Below are 17,220 nucleotides of genomic sequence, written 5' to 3'. Positions count from 1 at the left end.
TGACCTCAGAAGGGCCTTTGACTAAGACAGTCATAATCTCCTAATAAATAAGTTTAATCTTCTTTGTTCTGATATCATTCCCTAGTTTAACAGCTACTCCTCCAACTGCTCAGTTTAAGTTGTCTTTCGTATTGGTTTATTCTTTCCAATCAATCTTTTAGCTGGAATTTCTGTAGGTTAATGTTTACATAGAAGGTCCTTTACTGTTCTTACTGTGTATTAATGATCTGGCTTCCTTCAACCCATCATGTATGCCCACTGTTTGTGCTAATCATAACTGCCTTTTATGGAGAGACCCCACTGTCTACTATAGAATCCACTTTTTAAATGACCAAGGTGACTCCTTTTCATGGTATTCCACCACTAACCTCTAAGTTCATACTTCAAAATCTCACTGTGTGCCCTTTGGCAATATCTCTAAACTGTCAGCAGCTTCATCCCTTTACATCGCTGACTCTTGGGGAAACAATTACACAAGTCAACACTTGTGAATACTTCATGCCTCATCTGGGCCCCTGTGATAAATGTATTTATTTATTTTACATTTGTTAATCGGGATTGTCTGACTGAGCAAAAGCCCTTTTTCAGCAGAGGCCCGGGGAGAAAAGCTCCAAAACATAGTTACAAAAAAATATATAACCTTTACAAGCACAGTTAACATTATAATCATTCATATTAAAACTTGTAGAACAGTTATCACACACACACACACACACATATATATATATATATATATATATATATATATATATATATATATATATATGCAGGTGCAATTATCTATAAAAATGTTATCAAGAATACTGCAGCAGAAGGAAAGGAGATAAGTGTTCGGTAAAAACAGATAGAAATCCATTGACTTTTTAAGTACTCTTTAGTGGCTAGTTTGAATACTTTAGGATATGAAAGTGATCTAACTTCTTGTGGGAGTTTGTTCCAAGCAATAGAGGAATGGTAGCTGTATGTAATGGCTCCTATTTTGTGGACTTGGGCTTGTAAATTTGTAAAAGGTCTTGGGTGGAGCTCCTGAGTAGTCTGGATGGGACATAGTGTGAGATTATGGTGCCTAGTGCTGGACAGTAGGATGGTGAATAAATAATGGAGTGTATAATTGGAGCTGAGAGAGGAGTAGGAGGTGTGGTAGTTCACCACAATTAAATTGTGAAAAAACATAAATTACAAAACATAAATTGCAAAAGTTTCCACCGAGAATCCTAATTCCTTATACAAACTGTAAAATGTTCGCACAGTCAGTCTCTTTATGAGAGCTAAAAATCTATATTAGATAATTAAAAGTAAATAGCATTTTGGCACCATATGCCTCCCAAGTTACTAATAATGCAAACCATGAAACAGCAGTAAATACTCCCGTCACCCTCCTACTGACTAAACAGAAGTTATAATTGAAGCAAGTGAGTAACCAGTCAGTGAACAGCATTCATTAAAATTCGGGAAAAGAAAACATAGTAGGCCTTGGTTAGGCAGTTATTACACATACAAATCTTTCACCTCTGGCATCTAGCCTTGAAAGATGTGCAAGATGGAATGGCTCAAGGAACTTGTAATGAAATAGTTACGGGTCAGTGAATGAAAGGCACTGGAGACCTTGTGAGTCCCACAGATGACTGCAGATGTTAGTGCTGGTGAGGTGTTGCCTTTCTGTCCTCCAGCCAAATGACTGTCTGTTTACAAATCCCCTATATGTATTGATCCTCTAAGACAGAAAGTGGAATTCACCTACTGAGATGTTTGGGCAAACTGACAGTTTCCAGGTTTCAAGCTTCTGCAAAAGATGTCGGCACTTGAGAATGTTCTGGTTTTCTACCTACATTTCATATATTTTCAGATATCCTGACAGTGAAGAAAGCCTTTTGAAAAATGTTGTAGGTATCACTAAGCTGTGTGCCTTGCATCAGCAGGATAGGCCCGACAACAAAGGCCAGTGTGTTCACCTGTGGTTGATGTAGGTCATAAATTCAGGATACAATTTGTAATTCATAACATTCTCTGATTCATGAGAATACCTTCTATCTTTGAAGATAAGGTGTCCCTGGCAGAAACAGTTTCAAAAGGCATGTTAACATTGGCATGTATAGAGCAAATTCTCCTTATAAAATGAGGCAAGGTTTCTATTCATGGTTGCCCTTAATCCTTGATCCCAAAGAAAGAGGTCCATGGAGACTGATCTTAAAGGTGTGAAAATTAAATTCTAGTTAGATTGCTCACACCGCAGCCTGGTCATCTTTTTCTGATTTCAAAGGCTGTTGACATCACTCTGAATATAAGGTGCCCCATTGCTCTATGGCTTGCCACTACTTCCAGGATATTTCCAAAGTGCATAAACCCAGTGTTTGCTCACCTAAACCTTCAAAGCATACACATTTATCTGAGGTTTACTGCCTGATCCAGGAAAGATCCAGTGTGGTGCTGAAAGACTTTGCAAATAGTGTAATTCAGTGTTTCTTCAAGATTGGGATTTTCCTCAACCTACAAAAACATCCTGCCTCATCCCTTCCCAATCTGTATGTTTCTTTGGAACAATTCTGGCCTCGACAATTGACTGTATTTACATTGTTTTTTTTCTCATGGGTGCAGCTGTATATTACATGACCACATTGAGAAATCCTGGAGATTCTTGTCTTTCATTGGCATGTACAATTAATTCTCATAGTCCCTTTGGTGAGGCCACATATGAGGAAACTGCTCTGATATCTAAGCAACTTAAAGTACTTGCAACTGGACTCCCTTGAGCGATCCCTGTTACCCTTCTGATTCACAAGGAATTAAAGTCCACCCTTAAATTCCCTTTTTTGAGCCATAAGGGACCAGACCTTAATGGTGCATATCCTTGACCAAGACTTGGGAGGGGCAGACATGGGTTCTGTAAAGAGTCCGGGGGTACTTGGAATGAGAGAGAGAGAGGCAAAGGCAGCCACATCAGCATCAAGTAAATATTTGTTATTCTTCATGTACTGCAGGTTTTCAGGCTGATCTCATGACCAGGCATCCTGAAATTTATCACCTAGTAGTACCGTAATGTGGTACATTGATAAGCAGGAAAATCTCTGTGTTAACATTTTATGCAAGTTAGCAGTACTAGCTCTGAATCTAACATCATGACAGAGTATCCATCTATATGCCTGCTGCATGCCTTCATCATAGATTATGTAGGCACACCATCTGAACAGGTCTGCATCCAATCCCCATGAGGAGAGATTAAATTCAGAAGTATTCTTCAAACTAAAAAAAAATGAACTCCAAAATATAGACTTGTTTCCTTTATATATTGCCAAATTCCAGAATTTTACTTGTATCTGTACAAGACAGATCAAATGATGGATGCATTCTTTATTGAAACAACAGTTTCCTATATACTTTTCCCCGTCTGCCTTTAATTCCCATATACTGAGGACTAGTTATGCGTATATATGTATAGATAATGCATGTATGTGTCTGTGTTTCTACATACATTTCACATGTATGTGTGTGTCTGCATACCTATACATATTTGCCTGTGTAAATTATTGTGACTTGCATTGCCAGGCCCCAAAATATGAAGATGGAATGGACGAAAATCCAGACTTGCATAAGTCCAAGAATGCCATTTATCGGAATATTTCAATTTCTCTGAAGTAGGGCAATCTCTGCCTTGGTATACATTGAAGTGTGGAGGGGGCTTGTCACCTGTCAAAAAAAAGTTTAAAGAATACGTGTGATGATCAATATTTGCTCTTCTGATTTATATTCAGTATTTTGTTTGTGGTTTTAAGGGACTTAGCAGTGCTACTCTCAAGATTTTAATTGGAGCCATTGAGATTGGGTAAATGAAAGCCTTAAATTTCTTTATAATAGTGTGTTTTCTTGGTGCTGGTGTCTCATTGTGAATTATTGCTTTATTTGCACTGAGCATATTGCAGAACAGTGTGGGCTGCAATGGGTCTACTTTGTTTCATTGAAAGCTCATTTCACTGAATTTCAGTTCACCCCGACCAAATCGCTGAAAACTCAAATTACTGAAAACTCATTTCACTGAAGTGAAGTTAGTATATATGACACTGTGTAGACTACTGTAAGGCAAGTAAAAGGTATATGCCCTTTTCTCCACTGTAGTGTGATCCTGGAGTTAGTATATATAGTGTGAGGGGGGGGGGGGTGTGGGGGGCACAGCCCCCACTTAGTTGGAGTATATATTGTCTTCTGGAGAGAATTAGTCATTGGCGTTGTAAGTATGCATGCCTATGGTTTAAAATGTATTGTTTTGAAGCTTTTGGTAAAATATAATATAAAACCAAACTAAATGGGGGGGGCTGCACCCCACACACCCCCTAACTATATATACTAACTCCAGGACCCCACTACAGTTGGGAAAAGGGCATATACCTTTTACTTGCCTTACAGTACTCTACACAGTGCCAGTATTTCACTTCACCGAAATGAGATTCAGTGAAATGAGTTTTCAGCAGTTTGGTCAGGGTAAATTCAAATTCAGTGAAATGAGCTTTCAGTGAAACAAAGTAGACCTGGGCAGCAATATGCTGATTTCAAATATGGTTCTTGTATAAAATATATTAGTTTAATCAAGTAAAACTTATGGGTTAACTACATCTTAGATTTCAATAAAAAATGTCATACCTGTATGCTTTTTTGTTACAGAGGGGCACGCACCCTACCCCTCTATGACAATTCATACATACATACATGACTTATTTATACATACACACACCATATATACAAATATGGGTTGCATACTTTTTATTAAAAAGTTGATTTGTCAAAAGGGGTGATAATGTATTGGCTTTTTCCCTTTTGAGATCATGTAGGGGATCAAGGAATTTGCCTTTTTTACACTAGAGTGCACTCTTGGAGTTGGTATATATATTTAACAAGGGGTTTGAAGGCTGAAGAGTCTTGCCCCCTGCAAAATCCAGTGTTTCTTTCTTTCTTTTCTCTCAACAGAAATCTGATCTTTCAGCTGTGTTCAATCTGCTGCATTTTGAAGTTCTTAGTTTTCAATATATGGATTGCATATATAAATAAATAAAAAAAAAAATATATATATATATATATATATATATATATATATATATATATATATATATATTTATATTGTATGTGTGTCTGAGTACATTCTGAAACATCAACTTGCAGAAAATCAGTTCCCAGTAAGTCAATCCATGCAAGTCGAAATCAATTGAAATCAAACACAAAAATGTCTGAAACTACTCTTCTTTTTGTGATTCATTAACTACAAAACTTAGTCTTGTTTTGCGATCAACTATTTAAGAAAAACCCAGTGACAGTACCACTAGACCTAATTTGTCTGAATAGGGAAAGGGTTATTTGCAAGTTAATATGTGGGGTCAAAGTTAGGTATGGTGCACATGAATAAGGTGAGCTGCCTGGAAGAATTCCACCAGGTAGACTTTACCCAGTAGGGTGGTACTCTTTTGTCAATTTAGCTGAAGTGGTACACTATACATCTCATACTGTCAGCTTGTAGATCATCATTTATTTTGGCACTTCTGTGACTTTGACCGGCGTTAAGTGGTCACTGTAAGTGTGTTAGGTATTTCTGCACACCATAACCTTATGGAAACTAGACTTTCTGCCCAGCATCAGCTTATTTGGCTGCACCTTAACACCCTAACTACTGTTAATAAGTTATCTAACCACTTATAGGGTTAGCACTAACCACATATACTGTGAAAACTTGTTTTTCTTTTTTCTTATAAAATCATAAAAACTCCTTTTTCTAAATTAAAAAAAAAAGGTTGTCACCCACAGGACACTTAAATGATAATTATTTTATTAATATGTTTAATGTAATAATGAAATATCCAAAGGTATTTAAAAATGAGAGAAAGTCCACCCAGAAGTGAAATAGCATGATAAATTATTAGCATGTCTTCTTACTTCCTTCCCTCTCACATAGTCACAGGCTATTGACACTGTATAACATTGTATTCCTACTTAATGCTTTATAATAATCCTGTAACATTGCTGTTTAATGCTAATTTATAATGAAAATTGTATAATATGATGGAGCTTTTCTCCCCGGGCCTCCGCTAAAAAAGGGCTCTTCAGCTCAGTCGGACAATGCCGGTCAACAAATATTAAATAAATAAATAAAATAAATAAATATTGTTAGCCATTTCATGTTTTGCTGCTATGTGAGAGGCAAGCTGCAAGTTGCTGACAGTAGTTATTGTATTGCTTATCTGATGATCTCTGGTCTTTTGTCTGGAGACCTCTGCAAGGAGCATCTTAAAGAAAAATGTTTTCTTTTGCTGCTACATTAAGAAAAAAAAACTGTGAGAATTCCATGTATGCGTTATCATTTCATACCATTCATAGCAACTGTCTTTGCAAATTACCATTTTTATTTCTAATTCTGATTGTGGATAGATTTAGTCATGAGCAGCAAATTCTGCCCCTAGCAGGAGATAAGATACAGTGCTGGTCTAAGAGGAGGTGTGCGCAGCCACAGTACAGTTATTGTGGAGATAAGAGTTGGAAAGACTAAATGCATCTAAACGAAGGTGGCCTTCACTTGATCACTTTTAAACAATCTTTGATTGATATGGACTGTCATGGAGCGGCACTGCATATGTTTGAGAGTAGTAAAATGAAATGCATTACATTCTTCCCAGTATTGTTTTGTTCCACTTAATCAGTTAAACATCGGCGATATGTATACAGTCAAAAGGTGGTTGCCATTGTTAGGGGAGGATGAGCCATGTGGGGAGGGCAACAGATATTGCATTTACTTGATCACTGTTAGAAGGAATTTGAGATGGTTTGTCATGAAAGGACAGCATGATTCCAAAAGGAGGAGTTGAAATGTATTACTTTGGCCATGTTTATTTTTGTGTGACTACATATGAACATAAAAGTACACAGTCAGGGAAGGCTGCTGTCTTTGGTTGCAGGGAGGCAATTTGTTTATTAAAATAACTGACCATTGCTTTCACTTGATCACAGTTAAGCAGTCATTCGTTTGACTTATCAGGGGCAGTATGAATGTGTGTGAAAAAAAAAAACAGCCTCTGCGTCTTTTGTTTGTTCAAAGATGATAGTACTCTACCAGAAAGGGAATATTTTAGTAGTATACTTAGATATTTGAAACAAGCTAAAACTAGTATTGTTGAAGAAGCATTTGCAGCCTTGGTGCTTTTTATCCTTAAGTACTCTGGCTTGAAAGTGTCTTAGTTGCTGTAAATTCAATCTTAGCTTGATCATAAGCACTTTTGAAAACTTGAAACATAAATTGTAGTCTTCCAGAACTCAAACTTTCACCAGTTTAATTTAAAACACAGCCTTTGGTATTTTATCTAATGTATTTTGTTTCACAAATTTTTGTTCTCACCAGAAATAAATGTTGAGTTTTAATTAAAAACATACTGTAGTCCGTTTTTATCATACATGCCATGGGATCTATAACATTCATGTAAACTATTATCATAATGAGCCAATAAAAATTTAATTTAACATTTTACATGAATGACTGTAACTTGGGAATGTTACACAGCACTGATAGTATCGAAACGCAAGTTGAAGTAGTAGCAGCAGTATAACCTCCTCATAATCTTTTCTGGTTTTGCTTGCTTAGCTGTTGACATTTCTAAGTATAAACATTCACATTGGTGTAAAGTAGCACTGGCAATATTGTGCCTGTTACAGAATCCCAGGAGTAATAACTTAGAGAGACTAGCATTTTGTCATTAAGTTATGAAAAACTGTGAAAAAGCATTTAAAGTACAGGGGTACTTGACCCTTTTCCCAGACATCTGATTCTGTTCCAGCAGCAAGACATTTTGAATGAAAATCTTTTTTTTTTTTTTTTTTTTTTTTGTGTGTATTTGACATAGGCTAGTCTTGGGGTAATTCTCTTTATGGCTTATACATTGTGATTTTTCTGAAAGATATTAGCTTAAATTTTCTTTTGGTCATTATGACAGAAAGGGTTCTTAAAAGAAGTGCTAATAGCATTTTTAGTTGTAAGTAAATTGCATGATTATTGTAATGCAGATTTACAGGTAGTACACTGTAATGTAATAATGGAATTACAATCTACCATTCTAGTCTGATTTTATTAAGCATTATGACTTATCACAGCAGAATTGCATGATAGTTTTTCTATGTACAAGAATGGTAACCAGAATCACTGCTTTATTAGCAGCTGATAAGACAAATGACTGAAATGACAGCGGGCTATGAATGATGGAGAATGGAAAGCTTCTAGAAAAAGAATCACTTTTGAGCCAGTAGCATTTGGGTACATCACAGTGTTCACTGCTTTTGATCCAGTCTTCTTTTACATCTTCTTTTTGGGTATCTCCATTGCTGTCCAATTTAATATCAGTATTTCTGCAGATGATTTTGAGGTTGGGACATTCTTAGGTGAAACAGGAGAAAATGTGGACTATGAAGATATTATTATTAATCTGGTCACAAGAGGGCAGCTGAGAATTAGTTTAAAACATACAGAGAGTTTTACCTGGGGGGGGCGGGGCACACCAATGTAATCAAAGTGTTTACCAGTCTGACCCTATGAGTGAGCTTTATATAGTACAAACAGTCTCAGTTAAATGCAGTTATGTTAGAATTTCTGCTTTACAAAATGTAAATAAAATCTGTGACATTTTCAGTGCATCAAGGAAAAGGAAAGTAAATGGATGAATGCTTCATGTTTCTCTTTAAAAAGGAGACAATTAAAGAATACCAGAGAAAATAACTGAGCCTCAAAATGCTTGGATCCTCTTCTATAGGAATTCTGGAATCTGGAGATAAATCCACTAGCAACCGTGACTCTAAAACCTCACAGGGTTTTAGTGACCAGCAAAAATGATGCTAAGACCATAGCTGCCTAAAAGAGTAGAAGAAAATGAGTAGCCATAGCCAAAATAATAAATGAAATAATAGAGATGGATTGGGAGAATTGGTTGGAAAACATTAAGGTGTACAGACTAGGTGGGAAAAGTGAGGGAAAACCTGATCTGACTTTCGGACTACTAATTTATTAGAGTGCATGTTGTCAAGAAGGGGTTGGAAAGGGGCCACAAAAAGAGTTTATTATATGCAGTTTAACGCTGGATAGACTGAAGCATAGTTTAAGATATTCTGGAGGAGGGAAAAAGAGGAGAACGTTAAGACACACATGAGCTTGGAGGAGTGAGAGGGAGGGGCAGTTGCATGCTTCTTTTGATCTGCTAATTTCTTTCCGCTTTGTACTGACTTTGGTATGCCTTCATATGATCTTCATATTTGAGGAACATATGTGACATTGCCTTTAGTTTTAAGTATTTTGAGGTTTTATAATTTAGGCAACAAATTGTTGCTTTGCGTGAAGGTTATATGAATTGTGTATGATGGTACAGTGAATGATCTTTCTTTCACTTTTCTTTTTAATTCTTGTCAAAATTAATCTAAATTAATGTGATTTTTTTTTCATTGTTGATTTGTTAGTTTGAAGGTGCACGCACACCCAAGGAAATTAAGAAGTTATGGCAACAGTTTGAACATCCCAGTATAAACAAGGATTCTTGGAGTGAAGAAGAAATAGAAAAGCTGAAAGATATTGCTGCTGAACATAATTTCGTAAACTGGGAATCCATAGCTCATCAACTTGGGGTAAGGGTATAGATGCAAACTGTTTAAAGAACTTATAAACTTAAGAGAATATTCATTGAAAACGCCTTTTCTTGTGTTACTCTTAATCCATGCATAGAACATTTCGGTTTATTATAAAGTTAACACTCTGATATGGATAGGTCTTACTTCAGAGGGAACTGTCTTCAGTGGGTTGGTGTACCTGGTTACTTTCTTCTAGTATTTTCTTTGTGTAGCTAATTTACAAACTTTAAGCCATGGGTATATGCCACTATAGCAGCATATGCATACCATGCCTACCCCAATTTCTTGGCATTCATGCTGTGCTGGTCTGGAGTTAGCATGTGTTATTTGGAAAGTTCTTATGCTTGATGTCTGTGGAGAATAAGCCATTATTGCATAACTTAGGCCATCACATCAGGACCCAGAGCAACTTAGATAATTTTTACTGCCTAAGACAGAAGCATGACATCTGAGTGTTGATTTTTTGCAGATGTCGGCTTTTGTGAATGGTTGATTCATTTGGAGTCCTGTGCTAAATGTAACAAATTTATTAGAGTTTAGGGTGTCAGGAAGGAGATGGAGAACAGGGGCCACCAAAAGAGCTTATTATAAGAAATGGTGAATCATCCTTTCAATTCCCAAGAGGACTCCATCTGTTAGGGTCACAAAGTCCACTTCAGAGTGCTTAGACATCTGTATTGTTCACCAGGAAGCATTTAAATATTTATGAAGAGTGCACAAAAATGATGCCCTTGGTTATGCCGTCCTCTAGAGACTTTGACTGAGGATTCCATTTTTGCAGGTTAGAGTCACCCTGATTCATGGCCTTCAGTTCCTGAGAAGGCTGACCACTTGTACTGACCAGCATTCTGTGCCAGATGTCCATTGCTTCATATGTAAAGCATGGCTTTCAAAAGTCCCAAGAAGTGGCTACAGTACCCTCCAGCAGAGTTTCCAAGGCTTTGGACAGATTTGGTATGAAGACCTACTGCTTTGCTACATTGTCTTAGTGCATTGTTAACTGTTGCTATCATATGTCCCTTTTCCTGATCTTGCTGGTGGAACAGGCTATGGAATATGTTTCACCCTGGTTGAATTGGACGAGGGAGAGGAAATTAGCAAAATGTCTAATATGATTTCTAGGTTCAGATAGCCCATTACCCCTTTATATTAGAAGCAGTGACCAGAACGTATGGACAGCTAATGAAGCTGGCATCTGTAATTTTTTTTCCTTTTCCAATATTGATGCAACCATGCTGTTTTGGATGTATTCTGCAAGGGTGAGTTGAGATTATTTTTGGCAAATCCTCTCAGGAGATCAACGACTGCCACCAGAGAAGGGGGAAGGCTTTGTCTTTGGTGGAAAGTATTTATGCCTTTCACTCACTTTGCAGGTCATTTACGACAAAATTAACACTCTGCGATGTATAGGACTACAGTCCTTCAATCTGAATGATGATAATGAACTCCACAGTAGTCTTTTGACTATTCTTCAAGCCTTATCTATGTCACGGGGGTCAGTTCTATGAACTTGTTGCATCTTAGAGAGTCATAACTTGAGGGGTGGGCTCTGAACTTGTGTTTCGTTGTCATCCCTTCCTGATCCCAAATAGATTGAGAGGAGTGGTGTTTTGACCAGTTCTGGGTTTAAGTGGTTTAGTAGTCTTAAGATCAATTTTTTGAACTTTAGCTTGGCTACAGTTTAGATTAGAGTGTTTTTGGTAAGCTTTATTTTTCAGTGTAGTTTATTCGTTAACCAGGTAGTGAATAGTTTGGTTTAGGGACTCTCTGTTGCCATGACCAAGACTATTTAGCAGAGTTACTATACAAAGCAGGCTGTACATTTATTGGTTAACCTACAAGGGGACAAAGTATTATTACTTGATGATCAATTATCAGATGTCCTTCATGGATGCATCTGCAGTCATAACAAATGGGTTGTCCTGTCGTCAGGCAGCCCTTCGGTTGGCCGGATTCCAAAGTCCGGGTCCGGCTTCGGCTGATGTCGCACTTCACCCGACGTCATCTCTGCTGGTCTTCGGGTATAAAGGCATCAGCCGACGCCATTTTCTTCAGTCTTTCTTGCCGCGTGGCGCCCGAAGCAGAAGCTGTTCGCAAGTGCCGGTCGGTCAGATCCAGAGATTGCTACTACCGAATACTACTTCGAAGACTTCTAAAAAGCTAAGTACCCGTTGGGGACTCTTTCTTGCCTCAGCCGATGTCAGAAAAAGTCAATAACTGTTTAACTTGTGGGAAACAAATACCTCATAAAGATTTCCACTCTTACTGTTTGCCTTGCTTAGGCCCAGACCACGACGTAGCAGCCTGTTCGGCCTGTGCCTCCTTCAACCGACGAACGCTTAGGCGTCGGTCGGAGTTTGCTGAACAGTTTTTCGGCTCAGATTTTGCGTACATTATGCCGTCGGATCCTCCGACTACCCAAATTATTAAAAAACGCAAAGAAAAAGACCGACACTCGCGGTCCGCGGTTTCGGCCGAAACCACGGTTAAGCAAGCCGCGAGTGTCTCGGTTTCGGCCGAAACCGAGAAAACTGGTCAATCTTCAGCCGAATCCATGACTACTACTGAGGCTCCTGCTACCTTATCTGAATCAGCCTCCGAACTTTTGCCTACAACTGTGGTTCCTACTGAGCTATCAGACACCATCCCCTTGGATATCTCTACCCCAGCACGTGGTGCTGCTAGGCCTCCTGCAGCCATGTCTATTAAGGCTTTTGCCAGGGCTAAAGCAGCTAAAACAGCTAAAACAGTGCCTGTTAAACCACCCTCACTCAGGCCCACTTCTAGTTCTCAAATGCTTACTCTGGCAGAAGATTTAATATCCTTAATTAGGGGATCCCAATCTCACCCAGACAGGGCCTCTCAGCCCTCAGAAAAGAGACCTAGAACAGAGCCCCCCGAGCCTGTGTCCTCTGATGATTCTGCGGATGACTCAGACATTACAGACCAGCCAGAGGCTCCTTTTTCCAATTATGAAGACTCAGATGCTGAAGATTCCATTCCAGCTGCCTCTCCACCAGAGGAATTCTCCTTTGGGGAAACCTTACATGCCATGAGAGAACAATTCCAATGGCAGGGACAAGATTTCTCAGATTCTAGAAAAAGGCTTAGGACCTTTCTGCACTTGCCACAACATAGGCCCTTAGCTATACCTCCAGTACTGCCTGTTGTGGATGATGCATTTAATGATGTTTGCACCGCTCCTGATACTTTACCTCCGGCCCCTGCCAAACCAGATAGATTCTACAGGGTGCCAGACACTCATCACCACCTATTCAATGCCCCACTTGCAGACCCCGAAACTATATCCCAGGGGCCTAAGGCAGTAGCCTCAACCACAGCAAAAAACCCTATTCCTTCTGAAAGGGAATCCAGGTCCTTAGAGAGATGGGGGAAAAAAGTATACACCTCTGCTACTCTCTCTGCTAGAGCTGTAAACTGTCAGTTTCACATGATCCAATACCAAGAGTTTATGCTTGATCAGTTAATTAAAAAGCTGTCCTCTGATGAATCTTTAGATAAGAAATATGTATTAGAAATGCTAAATAACATCCAGCAGGTCAGTAACCATTCTTTAAAATGTGGCTATGATGCACTGGAGGCTTCATTTAGATCAGCCATGACTGGCACAGTGATAAGAAGACATGCATGGTTGAAAGAACAGGTCTTGCCGGATCATGTTAAAGCTAAGCTATTGGATGCTCCTATGGATAAAGCCAGTCTATTTGGGGAACCTGCCCAGCAGGTAATGAAGAAAATGGAAGAGAAGGCAAAATCTGTACAAACAGTTAAAGATTTCCTACAGGTTCAGCCCCCAAGGTTCAGCAGGAACTGGCCTGCCAAAAATTGGTCCTTTCCTGACTCCACAAGGACCCAAAGGGGCAGAAACAGACGCTCTAGGGGCAGAAATCAATCCAGAGGAGGTGCCTACAGAGGACGACAGTGGCAAGGTAATAACCGAGGCACAGAAGCAACCACTGCCACTGCAACCGGACAATCACAGTGACTTGACCCTGAATCCGCCTACCAAGGAGCAAATAGCAGCACCATTAGGCGGAAAGTTAGCCTTATTCTCAAAAAATTGGCAATATATTACAAAAGACAAGTGGATTTTGCAAACCATAAACCAAGGCTACCGGTTCCACTTCCACACTTTACCAGTAAAAAGAGGAATGCCAAACCTGCCCCCAAATCAAAAAATAGAAGCCCTGCACCAGACAGCAGAACTAATAAAGATGAGAGCTGTGGAAAGGGTACCAATAACAGAACAGGGCAAAGGATTCTACTCCAGACTCTTCCTAGTACCAAGAAAAGAAAAAACCTGGAGACCTATTCTCGACCTGTCCATCTTAAACACATACATCATTGTCCCAAAATTCAAAATGCTGACCCTACAGCAACTTCTTCCCATGCTGGGCAAGGAGTGTTGGCTGGTAACTCTAGATCTCAAGGAGGCATACCTGCACGTCCCCATTCGACCAAATTGCAGAAGATACCTCAGATTTCTTGCAGGATCAGAGCACTTTCAATTCTCAGCATTGCCCTTTGGCTTATCTACTGCGCCCAGAGTATTCACAAAATGCCTGGCATCAGTAATCGCTCACTGCAGAGTGCAGGGAATCCAAATTTATCCTTACCTGGACGACTGCCTGTTACAAGCAGACAACAAAAGCAAGCTGACAACAGATTTACAAAGGGTCATTTACTTGCTATAAGCCCTGGGATACACAGTCAATTTTCAAAAGTCAAGGCTGATTCCATCCCAAACAAGAACTTTCCTGGGCGCGGAACTGGACACAGTAAAACAGATGGCATTCCTAACTGCAGAAAAACAGAAAGAACTCCCTCTTTACTTCTTACAATTGGCAAAGCAGAACAAACTAACAGCAAGAAAGGTTCTGCAGGCCTTGGGCTTCATGGCATCATGCATAATCTTGGTCCCACATGCCAGACTGCATATGAGAAAGTTACAGTGGTACCTAAAGAATTTATGGTCTCAACACAGGCACAGCTTAGAAACAGAAATACCAATAATCCCTTGCTTAAAACAGGAGTTCCTATGGTGGGCACGGGCATGCCAGTCAAACCCAGGCTTACCCTTCCACAACTTCCGAGCAAACCAAACCATCACCATGGATGCCTCAGACCTAGGATGGGGGGCACACATGCTGGACAAATGTGTACAAGGAAAGTGGACTCAGGACCAGCTACACCTGCACATAAACCAAAAAGAAATGCTGGCAGTAAAACTGGCAATCCTAAAATTCAGACCATTCCTCAAAGAAGGCCATTTGATGATAAGGACAGACAACACCACAGTCATGTGGTACATCAACAAACAGGGAGGCACTCATTCTTACCCCCTATGCAGAATGACTTTGGACCTGTGGAATCTGGCTCTCAGCTACAACATCCAGTTGCAGGCAATATTTGTACCGGGAAAAGCGAACACCCTAGCAGACATCTTAAGCAGAACCACCTCGGATGCTCACGAATGGATGCTACACCCGGACATCTTCAAGGCCATCAGAAAGAAGTGGGGAATACCACAAATAGATCTATTCGCTTCCCCACAAAATCACCAACTCAAAAAATTCTGCACAAGGACATTCCACCCACTTGCATGGAAGGTGGACTCTCTCTCCTTCAGCTGGAAAGGCCTGACAGCATATGCATTTCCACCTCTACCCTTGATACACAAGGTACTACTCAAAATCAAAGAGGAACGTCCAAAGATAATTCTGATAGCTCCGAACTGGCCAAGACAACACTGGTACCCATTGCTGAGGAGCATGTCTCGGGAGAAAATCTGGCCAACACCCCTGATGCCCCTGATGTTAACTCAGAACAACTACAACATCATACATCCAAACCTAAAAACCTTGCAACTGACTGCCTGGAACATCACATAAAATTAACTAACCCAGACCTTTCACAAAGGGTTAAAGACATTATCCTTGAAGCCCGCAGACCTTCAACAAGAAGGAACTATGCAGGAAAATGGAAAAGGTTCGTCATCTGGAGTACTGAAAGAGGAAAAGATGTGTCGAACATAGATATTGCTAACATTCTGGAGTACTTGGCAGAGCTTCTACATACTGGCCTGTCCTATTCCTCCATCAAGATACATGCATCAGCTATTTCAGCAGAATACAGCTTTGATCCTCCTGTATTTTCACATCCTCTACTCAGGCAGTTTCTCAGAGGGATCAAGAATGTAAAACCTCCTAGGAAACCACCATTACCAGCATGGGACTTGAACTTTGTGCTAGAAAAGTTGACACTCCCTCCGTTTGAACCAGCAGCAACAGCAGATCTACAGCACCTGTCATGGAAAACTGCTTTCTTACTGGCTATTACTTCAGCAAGGAGGGTTTCGGAACTACAGGCTCTAATGGCAGTACAACCCTTCCTAATCTTCCACCAAGATAGGGTGTCCATGAGAACTAATCCTACATTTATGCCTAAGGTGGTATCCAGAGTGTCCTTAAACCAGGCAATCCACCTACCTACCTTCTTTCCCAATCCACAAAACAAAGGTGAAAGAATAATGCATACCTTGGATGTACACAGACAATTACGCTACTACCTGGACAGAACCAAGGGTAACAGAAAAACTGACCAGCTCTTTGTAGCCTATGCAACAGGAAGGGAAGGAAAAGCAATTTCCAAACAAACAATCTCCAAATGGATAGGAAATTGCATAAGATTCTGTTACTCCTACCATGGAAAACCAATTCCACAGGACATAAGACCTCATTCTACAAGGGCTACAGCCACTACCACAGCTTTCTTAAGAGGAGTGGCAACCAAGGACATTATTGAGGCGGCTACTTGGACCTCCGTGCATACATTTGCCAAGCATTATAATTTACCTCTATATTCTAGATCCCGAGCAGGGTTTGCCACTGCTGTACTGCAAGGGATCCTGACTACTCCATAATTATTATTCCTCCTCCCTAGTTTGGCTATGGTATTCTACCCATTTGTTATGACTGCAGATGCATCCATGAAGGACATAGTACAGTTTTGTACCTACCATAAATGTAGATGTCCGAACTGGATAGCATCTGCAGTCAGGATTACCCTCCCTCCTTCCCCTCTGTGGTACTCCTAGGGTAATTACCCTCCTAATAGCTAGCTGGGGGGGGGGGTCTCTTATGGAGTATTTGTTGGTATATATGTACATACATGTTTATTTGTTGTGTTTGCCTTCTATTATTTTGGAAACATTGGCATTTATCCAAAATTTAGCTTTCCAAGAGGGCAATTGGCATCTGGGGCAAGAAACACTGAAGAAAATGGCGTCGGCTGATGCCTTTATACCCGAAGACCAGCAGAGATGACGTCGGGTGAAGTGCGACATCAGCCGAAGCCGGACCCGGACTTTGGAATCCGGCCGACCGAAGGGCTGCCTGACGACAGGACAACCCATTTGTTATGACTGCAGATGCTATCCAGTTCGGACATCTACATTTATGGTAGGTACAAAACTGTACTTTTTTAACGATGTCGAGGATCAGACTGACAAATGCAGTTTTTCATAGAAGTTGCCCTGAAACTTATTTCCTACGTGTGTTCCAGCAG

At 39.9% G+C, this 17,220-nt stretch overlaps 1 protein-coding gene across 1 annotated transcript in view; it reads left to right on the top strand.

The window, feature by feature from the left end:
- SNAPC4 (small nuclear RNA activating complex polypeptide 4) overlaps positions 1–17,220 on the top strand; it is a 745,673-nt gene that overhangs the window by 372,350 nt on the left and 356,103 nt on the right. Inside the window, exon 10 of the mRNA XM_044058642.1 lies at positions 9,466–9,630. Coding sequence (XP_043914577.1) covers positions 9,466–9,630 — 165 coding nt within the window. The remainder of the gene's footprint in view (positions 1–9,465; positions 9,631–17,220) is intronic.

Source organism: Protopterus annectens, chromosome 16.part0 (genome assembly GCF_019279795.1).
Source record: "Protopterus annectens isolate FY-2018-M chromosome 16.part0, PAN1.0, whole genome shotgun sequence".
Taxonomy (NCBI): Eukaryota; Metazoa; Chordata; order Ceratodontiformes; family Protopteridae; genus Protopterus; species Protopterus annectens.
The sequence above is the reverse complement of the archived record's forward strand: the minus strand, read 5'-3'. Positions and strand labels throughout refer to the sequence as shown.